Source organism: Fukomys damarensis, unplaced genomic scaffold, assembly GCF_012274545.1.
Source record: "Fukomys damarensis isolate Sample0158 unplaced genomic scaffold, DMR_v1.0_HiC HiC_scaffold_16, whole genome shotgun sequence".
Lineage (NCBI taxonomy): Eukaryota > Metazoa > Chordata > Mammalia > Rodentia > Bathyergidae > Fukomys > Fukomys damarensis.
This window is the reverse complement of record NW_022900928.1, coordinates 114990592-115017863: the sequence shown is the minus strand read 5'-3', so window position 1 is coordinate 115017863 and position 27272 is coordinate 114990592. Positions and strand designations below refer to the sequence as shown.

General features: G+C 36.2%; 1 protein-coding gene across 5 annotated transcripts in view; it reads left to right on the top strand.

Annotated features, from left to right (window-relative positions):
• The first annotated feature begins 698 nt into the window (after positions 1-698).
• The window catches only part of Abca12 (ATP binding cassette subfamily A member 12), a 183158-nt gene continuing 156584 nt past the window's right edge, over positions 699-27272 (top strand). The window contains exons 1-3 of one of the 5 annotated variants that reach the window (XM_010616023.1): positions 699-1099; positions 1602-1820; positions 15327-15696. In XM_010616023.1, coding sequence (XP_010614325.1) covers positions 15628-15696 — 69 coding nt within the window. In that variant the 5' untranslated portion in view covers positions 699-1099; positions 1602-1820; positions 15327-15627. Of the gene's footprint in view, positions 1100-1552; positions 1821-13110; positions 13159-15326; positions 15697-27272 lie in introns of those variants that run through there. The other 4 variants (XM_010616022.1, XM_010616024.1, XM_010616026.1 and 1 more) reach the window with 4 other exon arrangements.

The following is a 27272-nucleotide window of genomic DNA, read 5'->3' as shown; positions in this document are numbered from 1 at the left end:
TCTGTTCTATAGGTTGTCTCTTCACTCTACTGATTGATTCTTTTGCTACACAGAATCTTTTCCATCTTATGTAATCCCATTTGTCAATTCTTGCTGCTATTTCTTGCATGATTGAGGTTCTATTTACAAGATCCTTTCCTATTCCTGTCTTCATGTGTTTTATCTATATTATCTTCCAGAAGCTTTATTATATCTGTTTAAATATTTAAATTTATTTTCTGGTAATGGGGATTGAAATCAGGACCTGTGCTTGCCACTAAGCTACATTCCCTACCCCTTCTTTTTATTTTAATTTAGTATATGGTGAGAGATATCCAGTTTTCTACTTTTGCAAAAAAAAAAAAAATTAGTTTTCTCAGCCCCACTTGTTGAGTAAATCTTTCCTCCAACACATGCTTTTTTGGCCCCTTTGTCAAAGATCAGATAGTTGAATATGTCTGGTAAGGTTTCTGTGTCAGGCCTAAACTGCCAGCATGGACACCATCTTACTTAAAGGTTAAACTTGCCCTCTTGAGAGAACAAGAAAGGCCCAAGGTCACTAAAAAGGCAGTGTTTACTCATGAAAATGGTCAGGAACAAACACCAAGTGTGAATATTCTAGGTAGAAAAGGTAGATGATTCCCATAAAGATTAACCATAGCACTGCACTTTGTCATGAAAATGACATTCCTTTAGAGATTAACGACAGCCCTGTACTTTGTCACAGCCTCATCCCATGCAAAGTGTATTTTCTGTTCCTTTTTTCCAACAGTCTCATTTTGCTTCTGTAATTTTGCTTGCTTCCACCCTATCTAGAAATATATAAAAACCTCTTGTACTCTGGGCTTAGGGTGTTCTCCAAGTCATTGCTTGGAGGGGCCTTCTGGCCAGACTAATAAAGATCTGTTTAACACCATTCTTGGGGGCTGCTGTTTGGTTCCTCTGGGGTGTTGTCTCACTTTTGCTGATCAGTAGTTCTTCAGAATGTTTGGTTAAGGTCCCTGGTAGTCTTACATTTGGAGGCCCCAGCAGGATACCCATCACCCCAGGACCACTGAGTCCCACCCGGGCCCGGCCGAGATTCCATCAGAGGAGACAGACTTGAAAGCCTACTCCAGAGGTAAGAGTTTGTTTGGGTTGCAAGCTTTTGGTTGTTGGTTGTGAGGCAGCTGACAAGCTGGTACATGCCTCCTCCGACCCCGAGGCTCCTGGCATGGAGTAAGGATAGCAATTTGTTCATTTGTATTTGAGTTGACTCTTGTATTTGAAGTGTCTAAATAAGTCTCAGTGTTCTTGTTTGTCTTAAGTGTTTGTCTTTCGTGTTGGTGCAGCAACTTACTTTTTCATTTCTCAGGATCATGCTCCACTGGATCAACACCATTAGATTGTTTTCTCAGTAATTTTAAATTGGCTTTTTCCACAGATAAAGAAGTGAAAATGGGGTATTAACTGTTATAGAACTTTCCCCTTTGGTCCCACTCTTGCCCCTTCAGGAATGGGGGGAGGATTATATTTATATCCTCTTCAGTACTGCAGACCTGTATAACTGGAAGAACCAAAACACCTTTTTCAGAAAAGCCCCAGGCCTTGATTGATCTCTTGGAATTTGCTGCTTTGGCCAGGAAGGAAAAGGATAACTGACACGGCCCATGTTGGGCCTCGACCAGAGTCCTGCCGGAGGGAGCAGCTGTCTGCCTCCTTGAAAGGGAAGAGGCGCACTCCCGGGGATTTCCTGGGTTCCCTTTCTAGGACTTGGAGGGCAGCTCACCAGCAGCAGATCACTCGAACCCAGAACAGAGACAGCAGAAAAAGGCATATGAATGGAACTGTCTGTCTGAATGGTGAGTTTCCCTGGGCAACTCCTAGCTTGTTTTGCATTTGTTATTGTGCTTTGAAAGGGGCCCCAGGGAGGAAATGTGTTAATTTCTTGACTGTGTGTGTAAAAGAGACTTAGTGGAGAGAGTGAATGGAATGAGCTACAAAAGCCATCAGTAGCCTTGTCTGTGTACCAAAACAAAGGGAGGGGGTGCTTGCCTTTAAAGAGTCCTCCAGGCATTGCGAGAGCTTGTATGGGTTAGTCCTGTGAGTCTGTGGCTGCACTTAGAAAGGACAAAATGGAGACTCTTGAGATGAAAAACTCTCCCTAGTCCGAGTGGGCCTGAAAGAGCTGGGAAGCTCACAGCCAGGTTGATGAGTGAATGAGGCTGTTTTCTGGAATGGCGCCCCACCCTTTGTTTGTCTTGTGTCACCAGACAAGGGCATATCTAATGGTCATTAAAAAATGCCAATACTAAACCAACTGTTCTTAAGGACATTATTCAAAATTTTGAAAAAGGCTTTGTGGGAGACTATGGGGTAAAATTAAGACCAAATGATGCTCAGAAACTTTGTGAGTTGTCGTGGCCTCAGCTAAGCCAGACATGGCCTCCAGAAAAAAGCTCTAGACAAAAAAAAGTTATCTCCCATTGTTTTACCAGAGACTTTGACAACTTGGACCCTTATGTGCTCTAGGAGCTGCTCAAGCTTATGCTCTGTGGTAATCAGCTGCTAGTGAAAACTATTTGGTTTTGGTCTTAAAACAACTGTTTGCCAAATCTACTGTTTTTTCCCATGGTAAACTTGCCTCTCTCAGAAAATGTGACATTGTTGCAGGCAAATCCCAGTGTTTTCTCTTTGGAAAAGGTCAAGGTGCTTCCCCCTTCACTTGAGTTGCTAAGATCAAAGGTGTGAAGGAGGTGGGGGTAAAATAGAATTGCTTAGCTTTATTGCACTAGAGGGTGCAAATGAAATGGCATGGTCAGACTCAGAAAAAATGGAACAGGGCTTGCACTCAGATTAGAAAAAACTAAAATGAAAAAATAAATCTTTTAAGATTACAACAGGTACAAAAACTCTGAAAAACATACAATAGAGGAAAAAAAAAAACCACAAAAAACTGCAAGCCAGAGAAACTACAACTGTGTTTTATCAGACATCAAGATTTTTACAAGAAAAATCAAGTTAAAAATTTGAACTATTTGATAAATGTATCTGTTTCCACTTAAATTAAGTTTAATTGGTGTACTTAAAACACTTCTCATGCACAGCAAATTCTTGAATGTGATTATAGGGTCAACTTGTTCTTTTCTGTTCTTTGTTGATTAAAAACTCGAGGTTAATATTGCTCTAATGACAACCAGTCAAATTTTAAAATATAACAATCTGAAAACAACAACAAAAAAAGGGACACTTTAAGATTTTAACAACTGAAGTCTGTTATAAAAGGATAGTGATAAATGAGACAAAAATATTTAAAAAGCTATGGGTAAGAGAAATATACTTTTGATATAAAAGAATTTTGTATGTTTTTCTTGTTAAAAAGATATAAAAAAGATATAGAAGACAAGAAGGCCTAAGTATGTAGAAAAGGTGTATAAAAATGATTTGACAAAAAAAAATGTATGTTTGCTTGTTGTTTTCAAGTTTATTACAAAAAGTTTACTTTTACACTCACAAAGAGCTGTCATTCCTTTTGATTCTAAATCTACAAGAGATTTCTGTTAATTGATCTGCAAAAATTTTGACTAGTCTTAACTAAAAGAGGCTGGGAATTTAGCTCAATGGCTCTGCCACCTGCCTTAGAAGCACAAGGATCCAAGTTAAACCCCAGGACCAAAAACAAAAAAAATAAATAAGAGAGATTTTATAATTAAATTGGTCCAATACATTTGAGTTCATTATATTTTCATAAATTGTCTTATATGTTTGTGTCTGTCCAATTGTTTAAAAAGATTTGTCCAATTATATTTTGATTAAAATGACATCTTGGATACTAACAACTCATTAATTTCTATAACCTGGTTTTATAAGTTAAAATTTTGTTAAGATAATTAAATAAACTCTTAGGTCTAGATAAACTCCTGTTAATAGTAAAAAAAACAGCTGCTCAGAAAAATTTATTCTGGCCTTTATTCACTAATGGGAGTCCCAAAAGTTTTCATAGCTTATGCAAAGATACACTCCCAACAAACATCACTAAATATATTGTTATAAAATGTTTACATTGGTTATCATCAAAGGGTTAGATTCTAAATATGTTATTATGATGATATGTTTATAATAGTCATTTTCAAAATATGATGTTTTTTTGTGAAAAAATTTATTAAGAGGTTTTATTTTAAAAATGCTTTTGATACCAAATTAGATTAAAAGACATAAAGTTTCACACATAAAATTATGATTATTATTGTCAATTTTCTAATGTACTAAATGAATAAAAACTTCACAGGGCATTAAACTACTAATGCTACTTCAAGAGGCAGAATATAAAGTTTCATAGAAAAGGCTCAAATTTGCATACAGCAAGTCATATATCTAAGATTCAAAGATTCCAAAGAAATATGCTGCTTGGGAGACAAAAGGACTTGAAAGCAGATGAGAAAATTTTGGGGGTAATAGGTTTTTGCAGGATCTGGATTCCAGGGCTTGTAGACTTGGGAAACCTCTATATGAATCTTTAAAGGGCCCAGAAGGACAGTACTTATTATAGGGTAAAGAGCAAGAGTCAGCATTTAAACAACTGAAACTAACTCTCTCTGCTGCCCCTTGTATCAGAGATCCTAAATGTGACCCAGCCTTTTGCTTTGTACATGTCTAAAAAAAATCATACTGCTTTAGGTGTGCTCATTCAAAGAATAGGCCCATGAAATCAGCCAGTGGCATATTTATCTTAGAGTTTAGATCCAGCTGCAAAGGGATAGCCCCCTCCCCTTGTTTATGAGTCCTGGCAGCTGCAGTTATGCTAATTAAGAAAGTTGACAAGGTAACATTAAAAAAACATATATTGCTCAGTTTCCCATGCCTTTTAAAACTGTTAAATCATAGGACATTGATGGCTCTCAAATAATAGAGTCACATGATATCATTCCCTCATCTGTGAAAGTCCCTATCTATATTTTGTTACAGTTAAAACCTTAAACCCCTGCTACTTTCTACCCTCAAAACCTAGCCCCCTGACTACAACTACCTCAGGGTCACCACCGAGTTATTCTCCAGTCATCCAGATCCCCAGAAAGACCCGCTGCCTGATGCTGATTTCATCCTGTTCAAGGATGAGAGCAGCTTTGTGGAAAGTGGGGTTTGCAATGCTGGCTATGCAGAGATGACTCTATACAGAGATAAAGTGGCCCAAGCAGGACCCCTCCCAATCAGATGGTCAGCTCAGTGAGCGGAGCTATGGGCATTCATACAGGCTCTCTGATGGGCACTTTGCATATCTATCTAGTTTATAAATGTTTGGTCTTCTCACAGCAGAAGGCAAACTTATTAAAAATAAACTGGCTATAAATGCACAGTTTATAAATGTTTGGTCTTCTCACAGCAGAAGGCAAACTTATTAAAAATAAACTGGCTATAAAAAAAGATGCAATAGCAAATGACAATGCTAAGGTAGATATATAAGCCAAAAGGACAAGTAAATGAAAACTTTAGATGATTATACCAACCACCTGTAAAGGTTATAAATATATGCTAGTATGGGTTTGTACTTTTTCTGGATGGCCTGAGGCCTTTTCTATAAAAGCAGAGAGGGCTTCAGAGATATACAAGATTTTATTTAAAAAAAATTCTAAGGTTTGGTCTGCCTCTCTCCATAGGCAGTGACAATGGGCCAGGATTTGTAACAGAGGTTATACAAGATCTGGCTAAACTGTTATACGGTTTATTGACCTCAGAGTTCTGGTAAGGTTACAAAAAAAATGATAAACCCTACCATTAAGGGAATATTAACTAAATATTGTTGAATAATACCAGGTTATGAGTTAATCTGCTCCCTTTGGCCTTCTTTAAAATAAGAGATACCCCAAGTCATACTAGATACTTCCCAACAATTCATAACATTGAATGCTTACACTAGGAAAACAGAGGGTGCTCAAATAAACAACCTAATGATGAAACTTAAGACTCCTAGAAAAACAAGAGCAAGAAAAACCCAAAGCTTGAACAAGAGAGGAAATTATAAAGATCTAAGCAGAAATCAATGCAATAGAAACTAAGAAAACAATACAAAACAAAAGCGAAACAAAGAGCTGGTTTTTTGAAAGAATAAATAAAATTGACAAACCCTTAGCTAATCTTATCGAAAAAAAGAAAGAAAAGGCTCAGATCCATGCAATCAGGAATGAAAAAGGCGAAGTCACAACAGATCCAATAGAAATCCAGAAGAATTAATACCTACTTTGAGAACCTGTACTCCAATAAAATGGAAAATACAGAAGAAATGGACAGATTTTTAGATACTTATGAATTACCAAAGTTGAACAAAGAAGAAAAAAACATTTTAAACACCCCAATTACAGTCAGTGAAATTGAAAATGTAATTAAAAATTTACCAACAAAGAAAAGCCCAGGCCCTGATGGATTCACTGCTGAATTTTACAAGACAGTTAGAGAAGAACTACTGCCATTACTCTTCAAACTTTTCAATGAAATTGAAAGAGAAGCTATACTTCCAAATTCATTCCTGGAAGCAAGTATCACTTTGATTCCCAAATCAGGGAAAGATGCAACTAAAAAAGAGAAATACAGGCCAATCTCCTTAAAGAATATAGATGCAAAAATCCTTAATAAGATACTAGCAAACAGAATACAGAGGATTATCAAGAAGATCATACTTCCTGACCAAGTCAGATTTATTCCAGGGATGCAAGGGTGGTTCAACATATGGAAGTTAATAAATGTAAAACACTATATTAACAAAGTCAAGGACAAAAACCATATGATCCTCTCAATAGATGCAGAAAAAGTATTTGACAAAATTCAACACCCATTCATGATAAAACCCTGCAAAAAATTGGAATAGATGGTCTATATCTCAACTTAATAAAGGCTATCTATGAAAAACCAAAAGCCAACATCATATTAAATGGCCAAAAACTGAAAACCTTCATGTTAAAATCAGGAACAAGACAAGGATCCCCACTATCACCACTCCTCTTTGATATAGTTCTGGAAACATTAGCCACAGCAATTAGACAAGAAAAAGAAATTAAAGCAATAAAGATAGGAAAGGAAGAAGTTAAACTGTCATTATTTGCTGATGATATGATACTCTACGTTGAAGACCCAAAAACTCCACCAAAAGACTTCTAGACTTAATTGACAGATTCAGTAGAGTATCTGGATACAAGGTGAATACCCAAAAATCAATAGCCTTTCTATACACAAATAACAGACAGACAGAAAGAGAAATAAGGGAAAAAATTCCTTTTACAATAGCATCCAAAAAAATGAAGTATCTAGGAATCAATCTAACAAAAGAAACAAAAGATCTCTACACTGAAAACTACAGCACTCTGAAAAAAGAAATCGAAGAGGATATAAAAAAATGGAAAGATATCCCCTGCTCCTGGGTAGGAAGAATCAACAGTGAAAATGGCCATACACCAAAACTGCTATATACATTCAATGCAATGCCAATTGAACACAGAACTACAAAAAAGAATCCAAAAATTCATTTGGAAACAGAAGAGATCTAGAATAGCAAAAGCCATCTTAGGCAACAGACACATGGCACTGGTTATAACAATTCCCGATTTTAAACTATCCTAGAAAGCCACTGTGATAAAAAACAGCATGGTACTGGCAAAGAAACAGGCCTGAGGATCAGTGGAACAGAGTGGAAACAACAAAAACAACCCAGATGTACTCAGCTACCTCATCTTTGACAAAGGAGCTGACCATCCTCAGTGGAGGAAAGATAGCCTCTTTAATAAATGGTGTTGGAAAAACTGGATTTCAACCTTCCACAGATTAAAACTAGACCCTTATCTTTCACCATGCACTAAATTAAAATCCAAATGGATTAAAGATCTAAGTATTAAAACAGAAACACTAAACTTGCTGGAAGGTCAGTAAGGCAGAACTCTGGAAGATATTGGCATAGGAAAAGACTTTATGAACAAATCCTTAGTATCACAGGAACTAGCTGATAGAATCAACAACTGGGATCTCATCTTATTAAAAAGCTTCTGTACTTCAAAAGAAACCATCAACAGAACTATGAAACATCCTACAATGTGTGAAAAAATTTTTACCAGCTGTTCCTCAGACAAAGGACTATTATCAAGAATATATAAAGGACACAAAACAATCAGCCCCCCCAAATATAAAGACTCGATTCAAAAATGGGCATCCAAAACGAACAGACATTTCTCAGAAAAAGAAGTCAAAGCAGCAAGTAAATATATGAAAAAATATTCCACATCACTGATCATTCGAGAGATGTAGATGAAAACAACACTGAGATTCCACCTCACCCCACAAAGAATGGCTGCTATCAAGAAAGCACACAATAACAAATATTCGCAGGGTCATGGGTAGAAAGGAACCCTTCTCCTTTGTTGGTGGGAATGCAGACTGGTGTAACCACTATGGAATCAATGTGGAGATACCTCAAAGAGCTTGGACTGGAGGTTCCATTTGACCCAGCCATCCCTCTGCTGGGTATCTTTCCAAAAGAACTAAAAGAATCATATCACAGAGATGTATGCACACCCATGTTTATAGTGGCACAGTTTGCAATAGCTAAATCTTGGAAACAGCCCATTTGCCCATCAGTGGGAAACTAGATCAAGAAGATGTGGTTTTTCTATAAAATGGAATATTACTCAGGCATAAAGAATGAGAAAATAGATTCATTCATAGGAAAATGGATACATATTGAAGATATACTCCTAAGTGAAATAAATAAGGCACATATGTATAAATACTGAATAGTTTCTCTGGTGTGAATAATCTGCAATAATACAGAAGATCCTAATAAGATTACTGACATTGAAAAATGGGAAGAAAGGAGCTAAAAGTGTAGGGAAGGTGGATGGGTAGGGGGAGGGTAAAAAGCGAAAAGAAAAACATGTGAGATAATGAAAAGATGGAAATAAAGTGTTTGTGGATGGGGAGGGGAGGAGGGGGTGAAGGGAGGGCAGGGACAAGGGGAGAAAATGAGAACCAAGACTTGTCCTGTAGAGGTACAAGATCCCAACAATGAGTGTAACTGTACTGTATCCCTAAAATGTACCAATAAACTCAATTAAAGCTGGAAAAAAAATAGATACTCCCCATATGAGGTTTTGTTTAAATGTCCACCCTGTATCTTGAGAGACTTTATAAAAAATTTATCTCAACTGGGTTTATCCAGTATAAAATTACAGCTGTTACAATTGGGCAAAGTGTTTCAAAATATTCAAGGGTAAATTAAAAATAAAAAAGACCTTCCTGTGCTAACTCCTGCCTATCTGATAAAACTGGGGGAACAAATTTATGTTAAAAATTTTAAAAATACCCTTTTGCAACCTATGAAAATGTCCACATAAAGCACTTAAGTTTACTCCCACAGCTGTCAAGGTAACTAAAGTTCAGCTGCCACCACTCTAAAGTAAATCAGGTCTATCCAGAAAATTTCATGGACTTTGACTCCAGGAGACAACACACTCAAAGCCCTGCTCTCACCACATCAAAACCTGGTGAGTCCACGCACGGCTGAAGAATGAGGACTACAATCGAGATATAGACTCTTATATTGTGTTAAACTGTTATGAGCTGTTATGCTTCTGAATTAAGAGTTTATAAGCCCACAGGTGATAAAAATATGTGACCTTTAAAACTGTTAAATAAAAACTGAAATGACATCCCCCATTTTGCCTTTTGATGCCTGTCCGCAAGAACTTTATAAAGAAAATATACACAAAAAGATATATTGGGTCAGATAAAGCTCAAATATGGTTAAACAGTTCTGTTATGACCCAAAAGGTATTGGCAATAGTGATAAATAGCCTTTAAAAATTATATATAGATTGGTCTTAAAAAGCAAGCTGATCACAAGTAATAGATTTTTTTATGTTTATATTGGGTATCAATTAACTGCTAGGCATGGGCCTCGAAAGTTAAAAACATAGATTCTACGGATTAAAAAAGTTTAAAAAGATCCTTGATGGTGCTCAGCCAGCAGGTCAAATACCAGCAGCTCGCTACATGCAAAGAAGTGACTGACTGTAAGATTGCATGTGGGCCTAAGACCAGTGGAGAATGTGAGGCATAAAGTGCCAGCATGGATGCCACCTAAGTTAAAGATTAAACTCGCCCTCTTGAGAGAACAAGAAAGGCCCAAGATCACGAAAAAGACAGCATTTACTCAGGAAAATGGTCAGGAACAAACACCAAGTGTGAACATTCTAGGTTGAAGTGATAGATGATTCCCGTAAAGATTAACCATAGCCCTAAACTTTGTCATGAAAATGGCATTCCTATAGAGATTAACCACAGCTCTGTACTTTGTCACAGCCTCATCCCGTGCAAACTGTAGGTTCTGTTCCTTTCTTCTAACCACCGCATTTCACTTCTGTAATTTTGCTTGCTTCCACCCCATCTAGAAATGTATAAAACCTTCTTGTACTCTGGGCTCAGGGCACTCTCCAAGTCATAGCTTGGAGGGGCTGTCTGGCCAGACTAATAAAGGTCTGTTTGACACCATTCTTGGGTGCAGCTCTTTTGTTTGGTTCCTCTGGGGTGTTGTCTGGCAGTTACTGATCGGTAGTTCTTTGGAACATTTGGTTAAGATCCCTGGTGGTCTTACATCTGCATCCTCAATTCTGCTCCATCAATCCACACGTCTATTTTTATTCCAGGACCATGACTTTTTTTTTAATGACTATTTCTTTTTAGAAAACATGATTTGCAGACCCAGGGACCTGGGTTCAAATCATAATTCTGAAAATTATTATGTGTGTGATCTGGAGAAGCGATTTGATCTGTATCTCCTCATCCCTAGAGTAGAGATAATATTGGCCTCACAGGTTTATCATAAATATTAAGTTTGTGTGAGATTTACTTGCTGTAGCACCTTTATCTAAAAGTCAATTAATAGTGTTTTTAAAAAATACCTTGTCAGCAATGCTGGGAAAAACCAGCTTAGAGGCAAAGGAGTAAAATTATAGTTTTGAGTGCCATTAAAATTCCAAAACTATTTTTGCTTTATTTTTGACGCAAGTACATGGATTTTTAAATTTTTGCATTCAAAATAAGAGTTTCAGGTGCCAATTTCATTTGCTAGCTCATTTTTCTAAAATTCTTATCTTCCCTCACATCAGTTTTATCATGCTCTTTTTAGAAGAGTTGCCAAGAACTTCTCATTCTAAAGCCAAAATATGACATCTTCTGTTCTTTCATTAGATCCCTAACTCTTCGGTTTTTGTCTTCTGCTCTCTCAAACCTGCACTTTGATCTGGTAAGGTCAGACTTCTCACTCTTCTCCAAAGATATGGAATTAACCCTTAATTCTTACTGTTCTGGAAGTCATGGTCCCTGTGTTTAAGGGGCTCAGAGTACAAGCAGAGACTAAGTCACTGTAAGAGAGGAAAATGAAGAGTTGACTATCATTATGAACTAAAGTGTACAGGAAAACAGATAAAGAGTGATTCATTCAGCCTGGGGTGAGGGTGTAGTGAATGGAAGCTCTGGGAAAGGGCTCCAAGAGGAAGTGACCCATGAGTCAGTCATTTTAGAAGGAGCACAGTTTCATTTTGGGCAGAGGGAATAGCAAGATCAAAGCTTGAAAATGAGCAGTCTTCATCCACAGCTCTACAGCACAAGGCAGGAGGGGTGGCAGAGGATGGAGTGACTTTGCCAGGATATGAAGTGTTTTTTTGATGCTCAACTAAGAAGCCTGAAAGAGAAGACTTCCTTTTTCTGAATTTGCAGAGTAATTATTTTTGTGCATTTATTTGGCAATCATTTTTTGGATGTGTGTACTTTAAAAAACTGTAGAAGTCTTTTACAAACCCACAAAGAACCAGGAAAAACCTTAAATTCTTTTTTTTTTTCTTTCTCAGCTCCTCCCTGGGGGTGCAGCCCTAGGTATTGGAGACAGCATGGCATACAGATTAAAAGTACAGACAGAATTTGAATTCCATGCCTACTATTCTCACTGTTCCCATTTCTAACTAGATGAATTAGGCAAATTATGGAAGCTCTAGTTGCAATTTTCTTCCTGTGAAAATGAGGATAGTGACAGTTTCCATGTAACAAGCATCTTGTGATGATTCAATAACTACTTAGAAATGTGTGGTATTCATTCAATAATCATTAATTGAGCATTTACTATGCAGCAAAACTTGGGCTAGATTTCTATTAAATGGTAGCAAGTTAAGCATACTGGGACTTTGTAGTCATTTATTTTAAAATAATTATAATAAAATTTTGCTATTATTAATAAGAGAGTTTCTTAACAAAAACAATGAAAACAAATTAATATGTTGTAGCCATATTAATACCATTGATATTGGACTTATTTCCTCTTGTTCTGGTAATGGACTATACCGTAAGACTGGTTGACTGGCATGCGCTGCCACATTTAATGCTCCTGTAGTTCTGACATTCACACCTCTGTACAGCCTGGGTGGAGCCATCATTCTGCCTATGTTCCAAGAGAGTAGTGAACCTGGAGGGCACTAGATAAAAGCAGCCTCAGAAGGTTGACTGCACATGGCCAAAATGAGTTCTGGTAGTAGGTTGGCCAAATATGATTTACTTAAACTATTCTTCAAGTTGGCACTTTCTAGGGCTCAGGAAGGTAGAACTCTAGAATCATTGGATTCCATGATTAACTCAACACAGTTTTATTGTTTGTAAAGTAAGTACACAAAACAACAGAACAACAAAAAATTGTTGCCAAAATTCAGTAAATGTAATGGCTCCTTGCTTGATGGAAAGATGCCCCATATTGATCTCGAAGGAGTACAGTCAACAACAGCAGAGAAAGGGAGTTTAGAAAGATATTATGAGACGTGAAAACCCTTAAGACAGCTTGGGTCTCCTGGCCTGTGGCAGAAGCACTGGAATGACTGAGAAGTGGGTGGAAAGTCACGATGGTCCTTCTGGATAGAGTAATAGTAATGTCTCAGTACACTGTAAGACTAAAATTTATAACAGCTTACTGGGAAACAAGGTGTTTCTTTCTTTTCTTACATACAATGTGTTGTCTTAACTTTGCCTTTGTTTATTTGCTTCTCAGTTTAGGTTTTTGCTTTTTTTTTTTGCATCTATGTATCCTGGGTGCAAATTATTTTTGGTTACGAGTTGTCTTTTTCTTTAAGGAAAAATCCTAAAATGACTTCCTGCTGCACTCCAGCTAAGATCAAGACTAAGGTACAGGATTGGGATTTTCCTCTGTGCAATCATTATCTTTTAGCTCCTTGCACATTCTTTCTCTTGTTTCCTTTTTGTTGGCTTAATAAATACTTCAGGTTTTGCTCTGAATAGAGTTTGTATTTTTTTATATAAGCTAAAGCTTCCAAAATTAATGTTAGGATATGACTTTTAAGAGAAGCTTTGAAAATTCTCTTAAAATACATTTGCAAATTTAAAGAAGGTATCAGAAATATATATAGTCTATATGGATGTTGAGATCCAGATATTTAGAGTGAAGAAAATTTTTAAAGTGTGATTTCCTGTGTACCCCAGGAGGAATTATTTCAAATTATGTTTCATGAAAGATTTTCCAGTCTACAAAGAATAATGCATAACAGCTATGTGGACCTATGGCACTGTGTTTTCAAATATGAAGGAATGTCTTAGGTATTGTAAATACCTAATCTATAGCATGGAAATTACTCTGAAGAAATAGATCTCTGGGAAGTCATGGATTGTAATAAAGTAGATTATTTTCATTAGCAATTTGAAGATGAAGAGGACAGCTTGAGGGAGTTTTAATGGAAATTAAAGAAACAACCAAAACAAACAGCTCTGTGATTACCCTGGAGAGTTAATAGAAGCTTCTGCGAGAAACTGTGTGGTCCACTTTGAACTGACCTCTCACCTGCATCAGCCACATGGTGACTCAGTCCTTTTTAACCTGAAGTAACCTAAGTAGAGCGACTCTATGCCTGCAATGTCCCTCAACGTGTAGATTCACATCCCAAGTCCCACCTTGTCCTTACAACTTAGTAATGTTTATTTGTGAACCAAATCATCAGTGAGTATCAGATTGTAACAGATAGCCATAGAAGAAGACAGGGAACTAGGAGCTTCAGTCCTCCTCAAAGATCAGATTGTGAAAACCAGACAACCTTGATTACTGAGCGCTGGGTGTGTTGAGAGAAGGCATTATGCCAGAGGCCCTCCTTTGTCCAAAGAATACTTGTCCAGAAAGAACTTTGTCCAGAAAGAATTTAAACATCCACATTCTAGATAGTCAAGACTGAATGCCTTATGGGGACTGGGTTTGGAGAGCTTCATCACAGAAGGGATGGAGCCAAGTATGAGGTAGTAGGCATGTACCATCATGGCTACAGTCAGCCCAAGGCTAGGTGTCAGCAGCCTTGCATAGTTGGCATGGAGACCAGGCAGTTGAACCAGTATTAACTCTGGGTTTGTAAGGAGAACTCAAACAATACTTTAACTGATTTTGTAAGTGGATCAGTCAGGGCAAAGTGTGAGGATCAAATGGGAACTTCACGAAAGCATCCTTGGCTCAAAAAGCCTACTCAGATATAATTCAGTAGTGATTGTTAAGTACCAGTTGTAGGTTAAATATAGTGATACACAATAGTCTATTCCCTCAAAGGATTTTCAATCTTGTAAGAAAAATGAGACATACAAAAAAAAGATAAAGAAAAATGTAAGCTATTTGAGAACAATAAAGATTTGTGCTGGATTGAAAGCAAGAAAAAAACATATGAGGATATCTACAAAAGTTTTATGGATGATGTCAGCTTTGGAGATAATTCTGAGAGGCAGAAGATGAGAGAGGAAGGAGGATATCTTTGTAGAAGGAATGGCAGAAATGTTCTGGGTTAGCCCATTCCCTTTAACCATAGCTGTCAGCATGAGGGAATCCAATGTATGTCATTTTATGTTCTGCATTAGGCTTAACCAACTAAATTTCAACATACCCTATCAAAAGCATTAAGCTTTGGTTAACAATTGATACTGTCACAGTGTACCTATTATGGGCTGAGGCTCAAAGCTTTCTCAGTTGAACTTTGGCCTATTGACTTAAATCTTCTTGACCCTTAAAAGAATCACTAGGCCCCAAGTCTGTGCCTGGAGTCTGTGAAATGCTCTCTGTGCCCTGCCTCTGCCAGAGCAGGCACTATGAAGCAGTCATAAAAGAAGGCGGGAGAATATAGGACAAGTCCTACTGGCCTGGCAAGGGTCCCACCTAATTCCTCATGACGTGTATAGTTCAGGTGACAGGTGACGGGTTCTCTAAGGTGTGGATAGGCAGTTAATTTCATGGAGAGTAGGAGGTGTGGGTACATCTTTTTTTTTTTTTTCAGTGGCACATTATCTGAATGATACTCATTCTTTTTTAGTCTGGACTTCACTCAATAAGCAGATGTTATTTTAAAATAAGCACAAGCCACCAGACAACACTGATCTGGGTCTTTTATTTGGAGGAAAAGTTGGTTGAGAAGCGATTCTTGGACAAAGATTAGCTGGAAAGAAAGATCCAGCAGGAAGAGAACTGCGAGTTTCTTGGCCTGGCCTCAAAGAAAGCTATGCCGTGAAAAGGCTCCTGGTCCACTGACACACAGCAAGCTGAACAGGACTCTGATTCTTCTTTGGAGGAGTGGAGGAAAAAAGAGGAATTCTCTCATTCCGGGTGTTTGAAGGATGGCTTCCCAGCTTCATCAGCTTCGGGTCCTGGTGTGGAAGAACTGGCTAGGTGTCAAAAGACAGCCGGTGAGTTGAAAAGGGTTGGGAATTCAAGGCGTGGGACACTACTCCAGGCAATCCTAAAATGTAATTTTAATGTGAGGTAAAAAGAAATGCATTTAAAGGTATTTTTAAAAAGCAGGATATAAGATACTTAGAATTAATTCTTCCATCTGTCTTTTACCTAATGGAGCAAGTATTGACATGCTCCCAAAGCAGCCTTTTGATTTCAGTAAATTAAAAGAGTAAATCAGGACATGCCCTGGGCAAAGAAGAGGATGTGCCTTGTTGTAGGCTGAATTGGAATGAGTACTGAATTCTGTATTCATTCTGAAATGTTTTCATAATTTTTCTTAATGAGTGTAGTTAAAAATGGGATGAGTGAAAGCAAAATACCACTTGAAATCATTTGAAATGGGAAGAAATGTACTCTAAAATAAAAAACAATAGAAAGTTTGATTAAAAAGTTACGACATAGGACAGAAATAATTTGAAGGTTTAGTATAAAAAAAATCTTTTAAGAACTGGGGACGGTGGTCCCACCGGTAATTTCAGGCAAGAGAACTGCCCCAAGTTCCAGGTCAATCTGGGCTACATAGTGAATTCAGGCTAGCCTGAACTGTATAGTGATACTCTGATGCAAAAGACAAAACAAAACAAAATGTTTCCAAGGGAATTATATCTAAAACATCATTTAGGGGATGGAGGATTTAGATCAGTGGTTCCGCTGCCTGCCTCTCAAGTGCAAGGACCCAAGCTCGATCCCCGGTTAAATAAAAAAAAAAAAAAAAAAGATCATTTAGTAAAAATGCCAAATGAAAAAGATAATGAGGCAGGGAGAGATAATCAATGTATATGCATCTCATGTCTTAAGATTATTGATACCCATAGTCTGTCTCCTTTTGCTCACTGCAACATCTTGTTTTGTGCTCTTACAATAAAGTTACAAAGTCAGCTATTAGATCCTCACTGATAGAGTTCAGTGAGATCCGGGGAGGAACTGGTTTATGTGAATTGTCATATATTCAGATGAATCTTTGAAAACCAGGAAAATAAAAAAAGATACTCAATATACTTCTTCTAGAGGTAATTCCCAGCCTCCATTGAGTAGTATAAATATGCAAATAATATGTGTCACAGAAACCAACATTTCATCTATGCATTTCATCCAGGCTGGCTGGCTATGCCTGAAACCTTACACAGTGTTCTGATGTATGCTTACTTAACCTTGTGAACTTGATTAATAGAATTTAAAATCACAAAGTGTCATATGATTGGATGGGTGTGTTGGACATAAAACTATGAAATCATTAATGTTTGGTTTTCTTTAGCCACAGATAAAGCACAAAAGAAAAATTCCCCATCATTATCACATGGCTGGCTCTAGGTGGCTTTCACCAGGGAAAGAGGTCCTGTGTATGTGGGCATAGTCAGAGTCCAATTTCCCATTATATCATCTGTACATTAAATGATATACTATTATTCCCACATAGCCAATCTCTAAAATGTAGTCTGAGAAATAAGAGAATAGGATAAGCAAAATGCCTAGTTTTTATTTTTATTTTTATTTTTTAATATTTGAGGTTGCTTTTGCTTAGAACTGATTGTGAAGTAGATGTATCCCTCTCTCTTTTTTAAAATCAAAGACTAGAATTCTTGAATCTAAATGACTTAATTTTAGAGTTCCCAGAGAGATCACCGGTCTTATGCAAGGTCACCCACTGAATTTAAGGTTCAAAGTTAGATTTCTCCAGTCAGGAATCTTTTATTTGCATTCCCTACTTCTCTATTGCTCCTGAGTTTTCCTTTCCTAGTGTTTCCTGATTCCTGTTTAGAGTTCACCCTACCAGAGGAGAAAGCCTATCTGTAAGGAGGGCTTAGATATTGCCATTTGAAAATATTAGTGGTGGTATAAATTCTCAATTTTATTGAAAAAGTTGAATACTAAAGGAGAGTATAGAAAATGCAGTAAACACCAACAGAAATGTTAGAGAGCGTATAAAGATCAATTATATGCAGTTGCTACCCTGCTGAATTTATAGTTTAACTTTACAGATAATAGAAAAATGAAGGTACTTTCCCAAGGAGATGCATGGTAATAGGAAGTGTTGCTAATATGCTAGTAAATGACAGAAAACAATCCTAAGACAGTGAAGACCTGCAGACTGAACAACTAGATGATACAGGGTAAGAAATGACCTTCCAGCCCAGGATTTAGCTCAGTGGTTCTGCCTCCCGCCTCACAAGCGCGAGGACCTGAGTTCGATCCCTGGTACCAAAAACAAAAGCAAGAATTGATCTTCCATTAGTATGGGTCCTAATAGGCACACCAAGGAAGAGCTTCATATCTTCTTTTCTGATTAAATGTTTATAAAAGTTAAAACACAGCTAGATAAGAATATATGAAGAGTCTCTCAAAATATGATGTACACCTTAAAGACACATGATTTTATTTGTTATTTAAACTAAATAAAAAAGAATATATGAAGAAGACAGAAATCAGACTCAAATGTGTAAAGTGTTAAATTCACCATTCGTGGACAAGACCTCCCTTTATGAAAAGAATACAAAATTACAAAGCTAAATTAGTTATTGTTACAATTTAGATCTGCACTGTCCCCAAAGGGCCATATGTAGAAGGTTTGGTTTCCAGACTGCAGCACTACAGAGTATGGTGAAACTTCCGGAGGTGAGGCCCAGTTGGTGGAAGTAGTTTGTAGGGCACAAGCTCTTGAAGGGTACATTGGGACTTGAAGGGTACATTGGGACCTTTCCCCTCTCTCTTTGCTTCTTAGCTGACATGAGACCTATCAGCTTTACCACATGCTTAAGAAGGGATTTCAAATCTTGATGAAGCAAGCTGTGATTCTAAAATTCTTACCTGAAGATGAAAATTGATGCCAGTTGACTGTTTTCTTTTATAGTTGTTTAGCTAGTAAATCATGCTTTTATTCAGTTGGTGAAAGAACCAGCAACTGCTGCCATTCCTAAATTATGGATCAAGCCTGAATCTTCCTTTCACAACCTTGGCTTTCATCATACAGCTTCCTTTCACAGTGACTAGAGAAAGTAATAAAACCTTAACTTTAACATGGTCTACTTATTAAAATAATGCTTAGATTAGAAAACTTTAGGGTTAAACTCTAATTTCAAATTTAATTCTAATTCAGATGAAAATAAAGTAGATGCTGTACAATTTACATTATGTGATCAGATATTCCAGTCTCTCCCACTTCTTCTGTATCTAAACCATTTATTCTAATTCCTTTGAAATTGCCAAAATATTTTAGTTGTACTTATTGGTTATAATATCTGACACATAGTAGACATACACATCTTTAAAAATTTAGACAACAGATAAAAATGAATGAGGTGAAAATTCAGAAATGTGAGTGATAAAAAATAAATTAACTAATGTCCAATAAAATATACTGTTTCCATATACATGATAGAAAAGTGAACAATCTCAAAAATACATTTTAAACTGTAAGTACGGAATTCAGAAAATTTTCTTGATGCTAGTTTTTGGATGAGTAATTTATGTAGATAACAGTGTTGAGTAGCAGAAAGTCCAGTGGATTAAGACTCTGTGCCATTTCATTTCCTTGTTTTGAGAGTGAAACTATAGTTTATTCCAGATCTGAAGCGCCAACCTATAGTGAACCTTGGACTCCTCTTGCTACTAGAAAGTAACAGATATCCTACAAGACATCATCTTGTAGGACAATACAAAAAGAAAGGAATAGAAAGGAAGGAAGAGATGGTATTTTCATTGTTATGGAAGGTTGTGAAATTTTTATATTCAGGTTTGTAATAAAAAGTTAGGATTCTAGCTTATAGAAAGGCTTTTAAATGACTTTCAGTGCTCTTTAACATTAAAATAATTGTAAAAATTATTTTATTAGACTCAAGGCTGAGCTAATAAAAGCTTACTAATCAGATTAAAGAGGGCCAGTAGCAACTGTTTGTGTAAAAGTTTATCTGTATAGGTTTGTGATCTATATCTGGGTTCAAGCACCAACTGTACTGTTTGGTGGCTTCTGGAAAGAAATATGTAGTTTTTTCAAGATTGTATTTTTCCATCTGCAAGAAAAGTAACACTTTAAAATGAGGACTCATTCTAGGGAAGATATTTTGAAACAAGCTTTAATAGAGTTGTTGAAGATAGGAGTAGAGGAGACTGCTCAATATTTAAAAATATTTGCACAATTCTCATGTGGAAATGGAGGACAAACTAAAATGAATGATAGTCACAAAAATAAAGACTTTTACCTTAACATAAGCAAATCTGTCAAATTATATGAGTTGCCCTAACCTCACAGAATCATGAACTTCCCCCCTTAGAAGCACCCGGATAGCCACATAGCAGAGATGTTTCCTTAACTCTTGGTGGCCCAGAAATTCTGGACTTATTTCTGTTTAGAAATAGTCTACCTTCACCTCTTTCCTATCCTGTGTTTCATCTGCTTGAAGACTCCTACTTGTTTTCACCATTCACCAACATTTTATGTTTTCTTCTGCCTGGCACACTTTCATGTTTCAGGATTTAGACTCACTCGTCTTTCCCGGATGATTTATCGATCTTCCTATCATCACACTCTACGTTTCACATCATAGTGTTATCCACTACACTCAGTGTAAATTTTTTAAAAAGTCTTCTTTCCTCAAAAGACTGTAGACTTTAACTGCCCTGTCCTTGTGCCTGGTGCCTAGTAGGTGATCAATGATCTTCTTTTGTATTAACAAATGTACAAAACACGTTCATGATGATTGTATTAGCTGTTGAACTCTAAGTTTTCTTAAGACTCTCTAAGACTATGAGTCCATGAAGGGCAATGTAGACTTTTCATTGTAGAGATTTTATTTTTGTTTTCAGAGTTAGGCAAATATCCCTGTTGAAATGCAGAAATTGTTTTCACAGTCAATATCATTTATTTTTGACATTATCAACTTCAAACTATTCCCAGTCCAAGGGTACAAATTTAAATATCTATAAGGGCAAGATAGTCAATGTGACCATGTGAAATATACCAAGCTTAATGAAGTAAGCAATGGTATATCTTGATATGATAAAGAACACATTCCCTCCTTTAAGGCATCCAGATCCCTTTAAAAATCACAAGGACAACAAAATCTGTGGGTGATAAACAGAACACCTCCATGAGTGTAATTCAACTTAATTTTACCAGTGTGTAGCCTTTGCTTTAGGAAGATCAAGATAAGTAATTAAACTTATGGAATCTCCAAATGATATTTTAAAGTAGTTTCTTCATTTAAAAATATATAGTAAATGGGCTGTTTCCAAGATATAGCTATTACAAACTGTGCCGCTATAAACATGGGTGCACATACTTCTCTGTGATATGATAACTGGATAAAGAAGATGTGGTTTGTCTATAAAATGTAATATTACTCAGCCATAAAGAATGAGAAAATAGATTCATTCATAGGAAAATGGATACATATTGAAGATATACTTCTAAGTGAAATAAATAAGTCACACATGTGTAAATACCGAATAGTTTCCCTGGTGTGAATAATCTGCAACAATGCATAAGATCCTAATAAGATTACTGACATTTAGAAATGGGAAGAAAGGAGCTAAAGGTGTAGGGAAGGTGGGATGGGTAGGGGAAGAGTAAAAAGGGAAAATAAAAAATGTGAGAGAATGAAAAGATGAAAATAAAGTGTTTGTAGATGGGGAGGGGAGGAGGGGGTGAAGGGAGGGCAGAGGTAAGGGGAAAAAAATGAGAATCAAGACCTGTCATGTAGAGGTACAAGATCCCAACAATGAATGTAACTATACTGTATCCCTAAAATGTACCAATAAACTCGATTAAATCTGAAAAAAAAATATATATAGTAAAGCTTGTTAATTTGAAAGCCACCTGTACCTTATTTTCTTCTTTGCCTTTTAGTGAAGTGATAAGAAAATAATAATACTAGACACAAATAGAATCAGACTAACAAGAATTAGAACAAAGGGTTGTGACAAGGTAATGGAGTAGGAGTGACCTAAATTGAAATTATATGCTTTGCTCAGATTTTTCACAAAATTAGGTTTGATGGATTTTCAAAATTTAAAACAGCAGTTCTTTATAAAGGCATAAGGCAAATGTTACTAGTTAATTGAATTCAGTTAATAGGCACGACAGATCTGCTGTTAAGGAACATTTGGGGGTGAATTTATATTTGATTAATTTGATGAATTGCTTAAATTTAAACTTGTAATGTTGAGTGGATGAATCACAGACTGTAAGATCACTGAAATGTGCACTGGCGTCATCATTAATTCTCCCAAATTTAATACCTGCATGCAGCAGTAAAGTCTTTGGATATAAAACGTGCTTATTTTATTCTCTTTTCCTGGCTCAACTTTTTGTCTATTTTTAAAATTAATGTGGATTTTCAAAAACATGTGTAGAGAGCTTTTAAATAATTTCTAAACTTTTATTTTGAAATAATTTCAAGTGTAATGAAACAGTACAAATAACGTTTCCTTCCAGAACCATTTGCGATTGGTGCCCCATTAACCCATTAGCATCATCAAATCTCCAGACCCAGTGCAAGCTTCACTGTGTGTCAGAACTGTCCCAGTTCAGAATCACAGACTGTATCTCATTTTCACATGTGGGTCTCCTTCTGTCTAAAGCAGTCTCTTGGCAGTCTTGGCTTCTCCTCGACTTTCAAGACCAAGACACTCTTGAACCTTCGTGGCCAGTTATTTAATAGCAAATCTGTTGTTGTTTCACCTTAAATGTCAGTTTATTCATCTTTGACAAGAATATCACGGAAGAGATTCCAACTTCTGCCCATTGTATTTTGTCAGGTGGTCTGTGATGTCCATTTATCTGATTTTGTGGGGAAATGTTTTGAGACTATGACTATATCCTTTTCTTCATTAAGCCTTTAATTCATTTTTCTGCTTGCTTATGTACACACACACACATATATCTGCATAGACTCATGGATTCCTAGTTTAGTCAATCATGTATTATATTATTATAGTGTATTTTAATATTTTAATTTGGCCAATAAATCAAATTTGATGTTGGATTTGTCCATATGCTGGCATTTGAACTCATCCTTGTCATTCTTCAACAGTCTCTGAACAGCATATCTATTACCCTTATGCATACCAGTTACATTTCTCTATCTTTAACAAATATTCTGTAGCTGTGACTTAGAAACTGTAACACTCTCATAGCAATTCTGACATGTAGTCCCAAACGAAGCTAATGTTAGCCAGATGTGGTGGTACATGCCTGTAATTCCAGCATTCTGAGAAACTGAGGGAGGAGAGTTGCAAGTTCAAGCCCAGGCTGGGCATCTAGCAATTCTTAAGAAAATTAATAGAAGGGGATTTAGCTCAGTGGCACTGCACCAGCCTCAAAGTGCAAGGTCCTGAGCTCAATCCCTGGTTAAAAAAAAAGAAAAGAAATTGAGTATTTTCAGGGGTAGGGCAAAAAAATGTACAAAATGAGGCCTAAAGAATTCCTAAAATCAGAAAGTAGACAATGAGTAACATATACATTTATACTGCATTTTAATTCTCTTTATACATTTTGGAAATGTGGAGTTTATATGTGCATTATTAATTCTAACCCAACACTGTAGAATTCATTCTAGTTTCTTTCTTTCCATCTTTGCAAGGGTCCTGATGGATAGTGAGAGGCCTGCCTTATTTCATGGGATTTTTTTGGTCAGCTTTCCCATGTAAAACTAAATATCTGCTGCTGTTTCTATTCTCTCTTCCCACTCTGATAGCTTGAGCACTGACTGAGACCCCACATCTGCCTGTCTCACTGTCATAGTCTCTTCACTCTGCTGGGGACCTGTTTCCCTCACTGGGTCACCGGGGCTCCCCAGTTCTAGAGGAGAATCTCACCTTGCAAGATCTCACTTAAGTAATTTTGCACTCAATTTTCAGGAAGGGAAGAAGGAAAAGAACACAATGGACATGTCAATAGAGAATAAACCCAGGAGAAATCAAAGAACACAAATGCCCAGCTCACTAAAGAATTTGTAAATTGCACAGTGTATATTTCCTTAGATATTGTCAAGAATACAGAGGGGTAGAATGCAAATAAGGTATAGAAGTAGTGAGATAATTAAAATATTGGCAAAAATATTAAACCTTTAAAAACTACTTTTCTCCAAGTGTTTAAGTAGCTCCTCAGTCTATGTGTGTAAAAATCAATATAGTAGCCCTTTCTTGAAACAAAAATGTTATGGCTCATCGGTTTAGCATTTGGGTGCTTGACATAATATTTCCTTCCAGGTTGCTTATGATAACATTTAGAATGGCATTGAGAGCAATCGTGCTGCTGTCGAAATGTAAATTTTGTTTATTTCTTGGTTTTGTGATTAATTTATCAATCTTTACACTCCCAAGATCAGTGTGGAGAGCTTTATATTTATTATACCTCTAAAATGAAGAATACAGAGATGTTCTCAAATCTCTCTACCCAGGGAAAGCTTGTTATAATAGATTTGTTTATGGGCTGTTGTTATTTTTGCCTTTAACAGAGAGAGGCAAACTTCTCTGATTTAGACCTCATGTATTTCCTAGGTTTAAAACGTGTCTAAAGCTACTTTCAGAATTTGCCAAATCCTTCATAAGAATCATCAAATTAGATCAATCAAAAATAACTTAAAGATATCTGATAATATATGTGTCTTATTTGCATATGCGTGTTTATTTGTTTATTGGTGTTGGTATGTTGATCTTAAACTCTGAATTCTCATGCAGTTGCCATAGAAAATTAATAGGCTCTTGTAAGAGTAGCTATGAGCACTAAGCCTGTGATTAAGAGGAACACTTTCTTTAAAGAATAACTATGGCTTCAAATACCAAACCAATAAATTTGCAAATGTTAATTTTTTAATCTTATTTCTTTATAGTCTACATTTCAGATGAGTCACATACAATATTACTGGTACCTTGTATCAAGGATATTTGAAGAACGGATTTATTTTTTACTATCAGAGACTAGGCTAGAGTAATAGCACAGCTTATATTTATGTGGCACTCATATTTTTTCAGCACTCTGGTGGTAATGTTTCCTCTGTGTCTAACAGCAGCACAATAATTATTTTAAAAACTCCTAGACTAGTGAAAAACTATAATGGTACATAAGATCCTAATGGTATAATTGACAATGTAAACTAGGAAGAAAAGGGCTAAACATGTAGGGGAAGCAGGAAGGGTAGGGGAAAGGAAATAATGGAAAAGAAAAAAAATGGAAATAAAGTGTTTGTAAATGGGAAGGGAAGGAGTGGGTGAAGGGAGGGCAGGGACAAGGGGAAAAACATGAGAACCAAGACCTGTCATGTAAAGGTACAAGATCCCAATGATGAATGTAACTGTACTGTACACCTAAAATGTACCAATAAATTCAATGAGAAAAAGAACCCTAGACTATCCATGTTGAGATTCAGATCTTTGTCCTCTGATCTACTTTCCAAATGAATATGAAAGGTTGGGCAAGTTATGTTAGCATTCCATGCTCAGAGAATAAAACAAGTTAGTTTTATTTTTATCAAATCAAGGGGTCCTTAGCATCTTTGATGCCATAAATGTCTTTAGCAGTCTAATCAAGCCTTCTGACAATAGTGTTTTTGAACTGATAAAATAAAATGAAGTGAAATGAAATTTATTATAAATAAGACTAATTATACTAACAGTTATAAAATATTAAAGAAGCAAATTTATGTGGCAAAATTTATTTTATTTTAACATTTATTTTAGCATCAGTTACAATGCTATTAATATCATGGCATCAAAGACAAGGTCAAGTAGTGTACCCATGCCTACCATAATTTCAACATAGTGATGTAAATTTTGGGGTATCTGTAACAATCCTCATGTGATTTAAAAATATCTATGATTTCTATTGATGATAAAGTCACAAATACTTCCAGTAACATTGTGCTTCCTTGCCTACATTCATCATTAATGAAAGTTTTAATTATAAACTAGAGAAAATAAAAATGTAATTTTTTATCCAAGTTTACAAATGCCCTAACATCTATCTGTTAAATTATTATCACAGAAACTTTCCAACAAAAAAAATTCCAGGACTTTATAAATAGTCTTCCTAATAAGGTGGGGTAGAATAGAGCTAGGTCCATTCTGATATAGTCCATGGACCAACAGTATCACCTACCTTTGGAGCTTGCTGGAAATGCAGAATCTCAGGCCTCACCTCAAGTCCAAGGAATCTAAATCTGCATGATTTGGTGCACACATTAATGTCTGAGAAGTGTGATTTTTAGATTAAGCAATTTGATCTGTCTGGGTACATTTCACCAATGATCAAATCAAACATCTTAGAATTCCTTAGACCTACAGTGAACCTCTTCAGTTTTTGAAACTTGCCTTTATACTCAAAGTCTAACAAGTTAGTGATAAGCTTACTCTTAAGGAAAATGGTGCTCTTTGACATACAATGGAGATTGTAATAGAAAATTTAGGTTAGGAATTACTAAAGGGTCAATAATTGATTACCCTTCAATTGCTTCAATGCGTTGAAGAGTCTCAGGTAGAAAGTTTGACATTTGCTGGAAGAAATAGGCTCTGAAAAGTGGAGGAGAAAAAGATAACAAGTTTGACCCCATAACCAGGCTGAAATATGTTTCAATTTTAACTTTATTAAATAAAGGCAAAGTATATTCTCTATGGTTAGGTTGGAGCACTATAACTGTTTGCATATCACAGTTAATGTTCTTTTGAATGTGTATTTTTTACTGCTCTGGTGTCAATTTTATAGATCTATAAAATACTAAGCAGTTTTGAACAGAATTATATATTGATAGGGAGAAAAAGCAGCTCCTAGTATGCCTTACAGTAAAATTCTCTGATAGAGATTTCAATGCAGTATACTATTTTTGAGCACCTATTTTGCACCAGGTAATGAAAATTCGTAAAAGAGCTGCCTGTTTACTTTGGGAACCAGGCAAAACAAACAAAACAAAACAAAACAAAAAACAAAAACAATGTTGACTGTTATAGTATTTTAAGTTCTATGATAGAAACAGACACAAGACCACAACAGTGGTCTGGGTTGGGGAGAGGGTTATTGGGAGGATTGCAAAGAGCTTCAAGCTCCTGTTTATTAATTCACTCCTCTACTCAATTATTCATTATGTTGGTTCATTCATTCACTGATTTGTTCAACAATATTTATTGTTCCATTACCCAATCTCATAGACTATTCTTCCTAGCTGAGTGTGGCACTGGATGCGGTAATATAGGTTTAGGTTGAACCTATGCTGGGTTTTACGTCCTGTGGAAAGTGTTTGGTCTTGTTCAATAGGCAACTGTGAAATTCCCAAAGACTTTTAAGTAAGAAAGTTACTGATCAGATTTGAATTTTAAGATTCCCTCTTGGATTAATCATAAGACATGACCAGAGAGAGAAATCAGAAGAACATTTCAAGGTTTTAAACCTGGAAAAATTATTCTTGTGAAGTATCTTGCATTTTAAAAACTTTCTCATTTCTTTCTTAATATTTATAAACAAATATCCAACTTGGTTTGGGTATTATAGCATGGCAAAATTCTTGAACTTAGTGTTTTTTGTGTTCTTGGTTTTTTTGGT